General features: G+C 40.1%; 1 protein-coding gene across 3 annotated transcripts; it reads right to left on the bottom strand.

The window, feature by feature from the left end:
• Nucleotides 1–1,911: 1,911 nt before the first annotated feature.
• Nucleotides 1,912–11,557, bottom strand: coa5 (cytochrome C oxidase assembly factor 5). 3 transcript variants are annotated; one of them, XM_073044068.1, is made up of 4 exons: nt 11,318–11,557; nt 10,957–11,007; nt 9,597–9,693; nt 1,912–2,565 (listed from the first exon to the last, which is right to left on the bottom strand). In XM_073044068.1, the coding sequence occupies exons 1-4, from the start codon at nt 11,417–11,419 to the stop codon at nt 2,558–2,560; spliced, it is 258 nt and encodes an 85-aa protein (XP_072900169.1). In that variant the 5' UTR covers nt 11,420–11,557; the 3' UTR covers nt 1,912–2,557. The 3 variants fall into 3 exon arrangements, with proteins under 3 accessions (XP_072900169.1, XP_072900168.1, XP_072900170.1); XM_073044067.1 differs by having other exon boundaries at nt 9,610–9,693; XM_073044069.1 differs by lacking the exon at nt 10,957–11,007 and having other exon boundaries at nt 9,610–9,693.
• Nucleotides 11,558–11,665: the final 108 nt, after the last annotated feature.

The following is an 11,665-nucleotide window of genomic DNA, read 5'->3' as shown; positions in this document are numbered from 1 at the left end:
TAAGGTCAAACTCCACTCTGAGATAAAGACAAAGCACACCATAAAGGAAAAGACGAAGTATGCAATTATTATTTGCATAATTAAGTGGATCAGCAATATATACAATTTTAAGGCACCCTTTATTAATTTATAAAGAGTGCCTTAAACTTGTATATGTTGCTGATTTATTTGCTATGTAATATTGTAGTGGAGGCAACAAGGTATTTCTACAGAATATTTTCAGCTTAAACACTCCCTCAGGAACAAGGAGTTCCACTCCAGTTTCTGAGGTGACTAATCAGGCCTTGTGAAAATAGCACATTCATTCACAATGGATCCAGTGTGGCAAATTTATGACAAAGTTGGCTTCTTCTGCTGTTCACACAGGGGTTCTCTGTGCTCCCACATGTGGTCTTGAAATCCTTAATACCACCCCAGAATGTTCCTTCGCCACTTTGGGAAGTCATTGACCAGAGATTTCCAGGAGTCAGTAGGGATCTTGCACTTCTTCCAATGATGTTTTGAAGAGTGTTACCCTGCCATTTACCCTCTCACTTCCGACCTCTGCAACCCTAAACATTTCATCCATGTAAGTAAGCAACAAATCAAAAGACTTATTGTACACTCAGTGGCCACTTTATTAGATGAGGAGTGGAACCTGGTGTGGTCTTCTGGTGCTGTAACTCATCCACTTCAATGTTCAACATAAAGTACACTGAAGATACTGTGGTCAAAGCAACACGTACAACACGCTGGAGGAACTCAGACTGTTCGTTTCCACGGATGCTGCCCGACCATGCTGAGTTCCTCCAGCGTATTGTACGTGTCAATGTTCAACATGTTGTACATTCAGAGATGCTCTTCTGCACACCACAGTTGTAATCTGTGGATGAATTACTGTGGCCTTCCTGTCAGCTTGAATCAGTCTGACCATTCTCCTCTGACCTCACTCATTAACAAGGCATTTTTGCTCTCAGAACCACTGCTCACTATATGTTTTTTTTTGTACCATTCCATGCAAACTAGAGACTGTTGTGCATGAAAATCCCAGATCAGCAGCTTCTAAGATATTCAAGCCATCCTATCTGGAACCAACAATAGTTCCATGGTCAACATCACTTTAATCACATCCCTTCCCATTCTGATGTTTGGTCTGAACAACTGAAGCTCTTAATCATGTTTGGATATTTTTATGTATTGAGTTGCTGCCACATGATTGGCTGATACATGTATACCTAATAAAATGGCCAGAGTGGTGGAGCAGAAAAAAACTTTTACTTCTTCCAATTTTGTGTTTGGTTGTCCTGTGTGACCTGTTATGTTAGGGAGCACCTCAAGCTTCCAATGGCCTTGCATTTTAATTCTCCATCCCACTCATACTCTCCTTACATCCCTTGAATGAAACTCTGAGCAAATCAAAAGTTCAGCATCTAATCTTCTGACACTGTGCATAACAGCAATCAGATTAAACAATGAGATCAACAATTTCAAATTAATTTGTCATTTTTAACTGATGAAAAGCCATTTACCTAAAATAATAGCATTCTGCATCAGCGAATGCTACCTGGCCTGCTGAGTACTGCTATCATTTTGTTTGCATTCAGATTTCCAGCATTACCAGTACTTTGCTGTAGGCTATTACTACAGAAGATCAATATTTAAACCAAGGACCTCATAGTTCATATTAACAAAACTGATCTTAAGACAATTCAAGTGATCAATAATTTTGCTCATGCATTGTCTTGTTGAGATTCAAGTGTGTTAACTGGCTGCTGAACTTGCAACTAGAAATGTTCTGAAGAAATTACCAGGCTATGAAGCATTAAAAAAACTTGAAAGGACGTCAAACAATCCTTCTTTCATAAAATAAGTCTGGTCAAATGCTCAGCATTATCTTTCAACAGGAAGAGTTACAGTTCAGTCCTAAATACAGGTCTTGAAATATCAACTCTTTATTCCTTTCCATAGATTCCACCTGACCTGTTGAGTTTCTTCAGCATTTTGTGTGTATTACAGTTCACCAAGTACAAAAAAATATATTGACTTGTTTCTCTTTGTTTTGACTGTGATGAATACAAAAGTTGATTGCAAAACAATATTTTTACAAAACCTGAGATACATTTACTTATTTTCATAACATGTCTATTATTTTATTGAATTATACCATCAATGTGAACTTCATTAGTGTCTTGTACACAATGAAAGACACTTCCCCAATTGTTAAATTCTGTAACAGCACAAATTCTTGTATTGTAAATAGTACCCTTAAATAAAACTAATTTCTCAAAATTGATGTGAAAATATCTGGAAATTTCATCTTCACCTGGTGCCCACAGAATCTCTTTAATTGCAAAATGATTTCATAAGGTTAAAGGATCAAACAAGACATTGCACATGAGTAAAATTAAATTAAAAAAAAACACTTCATTTATCACTTAATAAACATTTGATACAACACTAATTTTCTAAGGTGTATGTATTGCCATTATTTTATTTCTGCCGCATATGCAAGTTCTGTATCATTGCTCCATTATAGTTGGATTGCTAATATCCTTTTCTTCCTCTGAAACGAGTTCTGTTATCCAGCTTTAAAAAAATCATAAAGACATTATTGGTTTATAATGCAGCATTCCTGCACTTCAGAAACTATGGGGCATGATTTCAACACAACCACAACCTTTTGAGTATGCTCTATTAGGCAACATTCATTTCCAATTATTAACTGTGCTCCAAGCTTCCAACCAAACTTTGTACTGTAATTGGAAAAGTATATTGACTAGTGGAAAGGACCATGAACTCAGAAGAACACGCGGACTAACAAGTTGGACACAAAGCCAATGCTATGAAAAATTAAGGGCTCCTTAACAAGGGCAGGTTCTGCAACAATTTAGACATAATAAAGCAAGGGGCAGAACAGTAGCACAGCTCATCGAGCTGCTTCTTCACAGCTCTAGTAACCCAGGGTCAAACCCGACCTTAGGTACTGTGTATACTTAGCACATCCTTCCCAGGTGTGGAGCTCCCCCAGTGCTCTCATATTCCAAAAACATGTTGGTTAGTAGTTTAAATGACCTTTGTAAATTGCCCTTAAACTGCATATGAGGGGAATCTCAGCAGACTTGATAGGAATGTGGAAAATGTAGATTACAGTTAAAGTTAGTGAAGGACTGAGATTGATCTGTTCACAAGCGTCGACTCCATGGGCACCCCTCGGTGGTCTAAGGAATGCAAAATCTTAGAATCTTCTTAGCCAAATACAAGGTCACAGAAGACTGGTGAATAGTCCTTTTAAGGAAAACAGGGATAATCCAAGAAATTATAGAAATTATGTTAAACCCTTAAAATTGTGGTAGGGAAATTATTGGAGATAATTCTTTGAGAGTGTATTTACTTACATTTGAAAAAGAACAAGCATATTTTGGTTAGTCAGATTAGCTTTGTGCAGGGAAGTCCAACATAAAAGAATTGATTGAGATTTTTAAGGTGGTGATACAGCGTAGCAGTTAGTGCAATCACTTTACAGTGTCAATGATCATCGATTGGGGTTCCTATAACTGCATGGGTTTCCCATGGTTTCCCATGCTGCGGTCTCCTCCCACTTTCCAATGATGTATGTTAAGTGCCAGTAGGTCCTGGGCATGCCACGTTGGTGCCAGAAGCATGGAGACATTTGAGGGCTATTCCCAGCACATCCAACACTGATCTGATTTAATGCAAATGGCACTTTTTTATTGTACGTTTCAAAGTACATGTGACAAATAAAGCTAATCTTTGAAGATGATTGATGAATTGACTTTATTTCTTACATCCTTCACATACGAGGATTAAAAATCTTTACGTTACGTCTCCATCTAAATGTGCCTTGTGCAATCATAATTTATAATATTTTATAATAAATAGAACAGTCAATGTAATATAGAGTACACTCAAGTCAGCGTGAGTTCATCAGTCTGTTGGCCTGGTGGAAGAAGCTGTCCCAGAGCCTGTTGGTCCTGGCTTTTATACTGCAGTACTGCTTCCCGGATGGTAGCAGCTGGAATAGATTATGATTGGGATGGCTAGGGTCCCTAATGATCCTACAGGCCCTTTTTTACACACCTGTCCTTGTAAATGTCCGGAATCACGGGAAGTTCACAACTACAGATACACTGGGCTGTCCGCACCACTTGCTACAGAGTCCTGTGATTAAGGGGAGGATAGTGAATGCTATCTGCATGGATTTTGTAAAGCACTCAATGAGGTTCAGAAGATTAAGGAGGGGCAATTTTCTGACTGGAGAGTCTGTGACAGTGACATTCCATAAGGATTAGCACTGGGACTTCGGTTCAAAAAAGTTCAAAGGGTCACTTACTATCAAAGTATGCATCCATATACAACTCTGAGATTCGGCTTCTCCAGATAGCCAAATCTCTGAGTTGTATAGAGATACATATTTGAACCTCTCCATCACCACCTTCTTGTCATCTACAGTCAGGCTAATTCTGCGCCCAACTCACATTGGATCCTATGTGACTTAACCTTCTGAAAATGTCCGCAAATGCTGCCATGCTTCCAGCGCCAACATAATCTCTAAATAATTTGGATGGAAACACAAGTGGCCTGATCAGTTTTTTAACAATACAAGAATTAGTGAAATTGTTAGTACTGAAGATGATCCTCAAAAGATGTAGCGGGACGTGGAGTAGTGAAAGTCTGGACAGAAAAATGACACTTAGAATTTAATCCCGACAAGTGTGAAGTGATGCATTTCGGAAGGCCAAATCAAAGAGAATACTCAGCAAATGGCAGGACTTTAGAATAGCTGATGTACAGAGAGTTCTTGGGGTGCAAGTCCATAGCTCCCTGAAAGTGAAAACACAAGTGGTTAGGGTGGTTACAAAGGTATATTCAAAAATCAGATGAAAACTCTGATTGGGAGTCCTCGTGCAGGATTCCCTAAAGGTTAACTCGTAGGTTAAGTTGGCGGTAAGGAAGGCAAATGCAATGTTAGTATTCACTTTGAGTGGACTAGAATAGAGGGGTGCTCATTTATTAAAGAGATGAGGAAAAAATTCATTAGCTGGAGGGTGGCGAATCTGTGGAATTCATTGCAGCAGACAGCTGTGGAGGCAAGTCATTGGGTATATTTAAGGTGGAGGCTGATAGGTTTTCAATTAATCAGGGCATCAAAATTTACAGGAATAAGGCAGGAAAATGGGGTTGAGAGGGATAATAAATCAGGCAGAGCAGACTCGATGGGCTGAATGACCTAATTCTGGTCCCATATCTTATGCTTTCTTTTTTCAGTCAGGGCATTACTATAAAAATTAGCAACACACTGCAGCTGCATAAAATTTTGGTTAGTCATATTCAGAGTACTGTTCAGAGCTCTGTGCGTAGGTCTAGTTGCCACACTATAGGAAGGAGGTGGAGGCTTTGAGGAGACTACAGAAGTGGTTCACCAAGGAGTGAATTAGCTACAATGAGAGGCTGGCCAAAATTGGCTTGCTTTCTCTGGAGCACTGAAAGCTGAGGGACAACATGATAGAAGTTTATAAAATTATGAAGAGCATAGATAGGCTAGATAGTGAGTCTTTTTCCCACTTAGAGGGCACAAATTTAAGATGACAGTAAGGAAAAGGTTAATGGAGATGTGCAAGACCAGTTTTACTAATTTACTTACACAGTGGTAGGTACCTGGATTGTGCTTCTATAAGAGATAGTATAAGAACACATGATAGCAGAGTTTAAGAGGCATTTAGACAGTCATATGAATGGGCAGCAAAGAGTGATACAGACCACATGCAGGTGGATGGAACTAGTTACATTGGCATCATAGTTAGCACAGTCATGTGGGTCAAAGGGCCAAAATAAAATGCCCATGTGTACGATTCCACAGTCTATCAACAGTATACCAAAGTGAACACTTCATTGATTTCATACTACACTGGGTTTATAGTGATGCAGTCTTGCCAAGACTTTTTCTGGCAACTCTAGCTTACACTCACATGCAAAATCATCACTCATCCATCAAGTTAAACATAAATTATGACTGGAACAGGGCTTATGGGAAAATACATCAAGGGAGTAAAATGGAAAGACCATAAAGAGTGAATAAGCAAATGCTTTGAGAAGCTGGTCAAGGATTACATCTGCAGCTTGCTACCAGCCAAACTGGACCCCCTACAATCTGCCTACCAACACAATTGATCGACAGATGATGCAATAGCCACTGCTCTACGTACCATCCTTAGACATCTGGAGAAGGACGTTTATGTGAGAATGCTGTTCTTGGACTACAGTTCAGCATTAAACACCATAGTTCCATTCAGACTCAACAAGAAGCTCAGAAATCTTGGCCTTGACCCTGCCTTGTGCAGCTGGATCCTGGACTTCCTATTAGATTGTCAGCAGTGGGCTCCCTCACCTCCAACCCTCTAACTCTCAATACAGGAGCCCCTCAGGGTTGCGTACTGAGTCCCTCCTTTATTCCTTGTATACCCATGACTGCATCGCCACCTACAGCTCCAATCTGCTAATTAAATTTGCTAACGACACTACATTGATTGGCCTTATCTCAAACAATAATGAGGTGGCCTACAGAGAAGTCATCTCTCTGATACAGGGGTGTCAAGAAAACAACCTCTCCCTCAATGTCGCAAAAACAAAGGAGCTGGTTGTGGATTACAGGAGGAATGGAGATAGGCTAGCCCCTATTGACATCAGTGGATCTGGGGCTGAGAGGATAAACAGCTTCAAATTCCTTGGCATCCACATCACCGAGGACCTCATGTGGTCTGTACACACCAGCTGTGTGGTGAAAAAGGCACAACAGCGCTTCTTTCACCTCAGACGGTTGAGGAAGTTTGGTACGAGCCCCCAAGTCCTAAGAACTTTCTACAGGGGCACAATTGAGAGCATCCTGACTGACCTCATCACTGAAGGTATGGGAACTGTACCTCACTTAATCGCAGGACTCTGCAGAGAGTGGTGCGGACAGCCCAGCGCATCTGCAGTTGTGAACTTCCCATGATACAGGCCATTTATAAGAACAGGTGTGTAAAAAGGGCCCGTAAGTTCACTGGGGACCCAAGCCATCCCAACCACAATCTATTCCAGCTCCTACCATCCAGGAAGTAGTACTGCAGTATAAAAGCCAGGACCAACAGGCTCCGGGACAGCTTCTTCCACCAGGGCACCAGACTGATGAACTCATGCTGACTTGAGTGTACTCTATATTACATTGACTGTTCTGTTTATTATAAAATATTATGAAGTACTATGATTGTACATTTAGATGGAGACGTAATGTAAAGGTTCCTACTCATGTATGTGAAGGATGTAAGAAATAAAGTCAATTCAATTAACTGTCATGAGGTTAGACAGTTTTCTCTGTGCAGTGATGCAAGTTATCGTTAGTCACTATTATTTTCATTATTCTATGTACTGCAGAAGCTACCTGACAAATAAAATTACTATTGATATCCAAAATCTGACTTAAAAGAGCAAATGTTGTAATGCTCAGCTCAGGCCGGACTTGGGAGATTTAATATTTCAGTTTAATTGATCGATATTCATTGAGCAATTCCAACAGTCTCTATTTTTACCAACTTCAGTTGAAATTTTTTAATATAACAAATATAAATCATTTAATTGAATTGAACCCAGTTTGAATTACTAATTGAAGTACTAAGCAGAAGAAAAATATGCCTGGGTCTGATGCTGGAATGACTGCTGGTCATTAGTCATTTTAAGTGGTAAGTGTAAGTTATGGGAGTCTGCAATTCTGCTAAGATATTCCTGGCCAAGCTCAGGGGGCAGAAACTCATCCAAACTGGGGCATGGCCTGGAACATAGTTAATGAGCATAGCTCGCTCATGCTCCAGCAATTTGTGGTATTTCAATCAGTTAAGACCATAAGACATTAGAGCAGAATTAGGCCATTCCGCCCAGGATCTTATCTGCCATTCCATCACGGATGATTTGTTATCTCTGTCAACTCCATTCTCCTGTCTTCTCCCCATAACTTTTGATACTCACTAATCAAGCACCTATCAAACTCTGCTTTAAATCTACTTAGTGACTTGGCCCCCACTGCCTTCCATAGCAATGAATTCCACAGATTCACCACCTTCTGGCTAAAAAAAATCCTTACCTCTATTCCAAATGGACGCCCCTTTCATTCTAAGCCTGTGCCCTCTGGTCCTAGAATCATCCACTATAGGATACATCCTCTCCACATCTACTCTATCTAGGCCTTTTAATATTCTAGAGGTTTCAATGAGATTCTGCTCCCCTCCCCCCGCATACTTCTAAACTCCATCGAGTAGAGTTCCGGAGCCAAAAACTTCTCATACATTAACCTTTTCATTTCCAGAATCATTCTTGTGAAGTTCCCCTGGACCTTTTGCAATGCCAGTAATCTTCTTAGATAAGGGCCTAAAACTGCTCACAATACTCCAAGTACAGCCTAACCAGAACCTTATCGTGCAACAGCATCACATCATTGCTCTTATATTCTAGTCCTCTTGAAATAAATGCTAACATTGCATTTGATTTCCTTATCACCAACTCAACCTGTAGGTTAACCTTTAGGAAGTCTGGCAGGAGAACTCCAAAATCCCTTCGCATATCTGATTTTTGAATTTTCTCCCTGTATAGAAAACAGTCCACACTTTTATTTCTGCTATCAAACTGCATGACCATACATTTCCCTACACCATATTCCATCTGCCACAACTTCCCATTCTCCAAGTCCTTCAGCAGACTCCGTTTCCTCAACACTACCCACCCCTTCCCCTACCTTTGTATCATCTGTAAACTTGGCCTCAAAGCCATCAGTTCTGTCATCCAAATCATTGACATATATTGTGAGAAACATTCTCAATACCGATCCCTGCAGAACACAACTAGTTACTGGCGGCCAACCAGGATAGAATCCCTTTATTCTCACTCTTTCCCTCCTGCCAGTCAGCCAATCTTCCACCCATGCTAGCACCTTGTCAAAGGCCTTCATCAAATCCAAGTAAACAACATCCACTGACTCTCCTTTGCCCTTCCTGCCTGTTATTTCCTCAAAGAATTCCAACAGATTTGTTAGGCAAGATTTCCCTTCAAAGAAACCATGCTAACTTTGGCCTATTTATTTATGTGCCTCCAAGTACCCCAAAACCTCATCCTCAATAAATGGAATCCAACATCTTCCCAAACACTAGAGTCATGATAACTGACTTATCATTTCCTTTCTTCTGCCCCCCAAGCTTAAAAAGTGGAGTGACATTTGCACAGAAATTTTCCCACAAAATCATGGGTATCAAAACCACAAGCTTGTTGCAAAATCTCAAGCACTGATATTTATTCTTGGATAAGTGGGGATTAAATAAACATTGCCTAAAAGTCAAGGTATGTACTTTATATTAAAAAAAAAACAAAAACTCTTGCAAGAAAGCTGTTAATTTTGTTTTTTTGACAAAACTGAGAAATAAGTCTCCACTCCAAAAAAAATAGAAATATCAAACTCGAGATCATGGGCATTGGAAGATCTTTGAACTCTTATAAATATTCAAAACAACATCAACTATTAAGTATACTACAAATATGATGCTCTGTATATAAACATTAATAAATTTGACACTTACAACTGATACATACCATTGACCTCTTACATTCAAAGAAAGTAAGCTGTAAAGCCTTGCAATGTCCTTCTTTCAAGCACTGCTTTGGTGTCTTTCCTTCCTACTTAAAGTAAAGAAGTTACATTTAGTTAACCTGATGTAGACTTGACCCTATTACAGATGTATTTTTTCCCCAAATGATGTTCAATTTTGGGATGCTGTTCATGGTTATTTGGCAAAATTGGGCATTTGCAGTTATTGAAAACATATTTGGGCAAATTGTTCACCTTTATGCTTCCATAATCAATTTGGCCACGACAATATTTGTTAGCTGTACCTTACGAATCATTTGCTGCCAGCTCCTTTCCGCCCCTCACCCACTACTTCCGGTTCCATACCCATAGCAAAGTATTTGCCTCCTTGATTACTGTGTTCTATTATACAGCCTCTGTTGTATCCATGCATAGCATTTACATTTAAAAAGCTGCATTTGTAAAGCAAAATTCATTATCGGTATCAGCAAATAATTATAGATAAATAAATATTGATCCTGTAGTAGATTTTGGGAAATTTATTTTCAGAATACTGCTTCTAATATAAAGTTGTGCACAAGTCTGACTTTATACTTCCGGATTCCAGTGGAACATCTTGCCTTTGTTATAGAATTACATGTTACAGCTTGTCGAAGTGGTTCAGCAAGTAGTGTAGCTACTTTGTGGATACACTGACCCAGGTTCAGCCCTGACCTCCTGTGCCGTACATATGGAGTCTGCACATTCTCCCTGCGGCAATATGTTTCTTCCATCCATGTGCTCTGATTTCCTCTCACGTCCCAATGATGCAGGCTAATTAGTCCCTATAAATACATCTGCTGTAGGTCAGTAGTAGGACAATCACAGTGAAGTTGATGGACAACCAGTATGAAATTGGGTAAAATGAAATGAGTGCGCAAAACTGGCACAGACTCGAACCGCTTGTTTCTATGATAAATACAGCCAAACTTCTATCAGCTTTGAAAACAGCTTTAAGTTGCCCTGCCAACAAAAATGTACATTTTACACCATTTCTTCCAGCATATAATTTAAAATATAGTAATGTATTGTAGTTTATATTGCCCTTAATAATATCCATTGCCAGTCAGTCCCTGTCCTCTTTAAGTCTGTTCCTACTTTTTATTATCTACATTTTCAAATTGTGACCCGACTGTAAATTTCCTGTTGGGCGTGTCCGAATACCCCAACTCCTAGGAAGCACCTTTGTATTCTCACTCCAGTGTGAAAAGCATCAATCACTACTTCTCCTTAAATATCCCTCGGCGAAAACATTCAGCCAACATCATCATAATAATATCAAGTTAAACTCATGGCATTTCAAAAATACCAACCTGTAGATAAATTACAACAGTTCCTTTCCCATACGATTTGTTTAACTGGTTCTGAGAATACAAAAGGAAATCCCCAAAACATTAGGAATTTCAGATGAGGTCGCCTATGCGCAGGAAGACCTGAGAGCAACGGCCCATTGGGACATCCCACCTGTACCCTCTCTTTTTTTCTACAAGTGTAGTTTAATTACTTTCACTGTCTTGTCCTACTCTACAAATGGTTTGTTTTCCAAACATTGAGGTAATAGCCACAAGATATGTCTCTGTTCATTAAGACAGGGTGTGACAATTAGCATTGGTTAAAGTTCACTTAGCCAACCCATAAGGACTCCTAGTTTAACTCCTAAAGTGCTATCCACACCTTGAGCACGCAGTCGAGTTCCAGTAAACAGGACCTCAGGTCTTCCTTCACCCCCGAACAAGGTGAACCGTCCTCCTCCTTGTCCTCAAAATACTTCGGCATCACGACGCGCCGACTCTTCTGAATATTCTCGAAGGCACCCACAGACCACCGCCACCACCACCAACCCGGGCACTGGACAAACCGTTTTTGTCCCCACCGCCCTCACGTAACCCCCGGCGCACTGAATTCTGGGAGAGTGCTCTCTCCACCGCAATGCCTCCTGGAAGTGATAGTTTCCTAGGGGCCACATCCTGGTCACGGCGGGGGGATATGTCAAGGAGTTTGGACTACATCACCCGCAACTCC

This window comes from Hemitrygon akajei, chromosome 4 (assembly GCF_048418815.1).
Source record: "Hemitrygon akajei chromosome 4, sHemAka1.3, whole genome shotgun sequence".
Classification (NCBI taxonomy): Eukaryota; Metazoa; Chordata; class Chondrichthyes; order Myliobatiformes; family Dasyatidae; genus Hemitrygon; species Hemitrygon akajei.
Note: the sequence above shows the minus strand (reverse complement) of the source record. Positions and strands in the feature narration are given on the sequence as shown.

What these genes read in the sequence shown, in the direction of transcription:
- coa5 (XM_073044067.1), bottom strand. Translation starts at nt 11,419, where the DNA reads ATGCCGAAGTATTTTGAGGACAAGGAGGAGGACGGTTCACCTTGTTCG. An exon ending in CTGTTGTAATTTATCTACAG is followed by an intron (nt 9,694 to 10,956) that starts GTTGGTATTTTT and finishes TACTTTAAGTAG; the next exon opens with GAAGGAAAGACACCAAAGCA. An exon ending in TTGAATGTAAGAGGTCAATG is followed by an intron (nt 2,566 to 9,609) that starts GTATGTATCAGT and finishes ATTTTTTTAAAG; the next exon opens with CTGGATAACAGAACTCGTTT.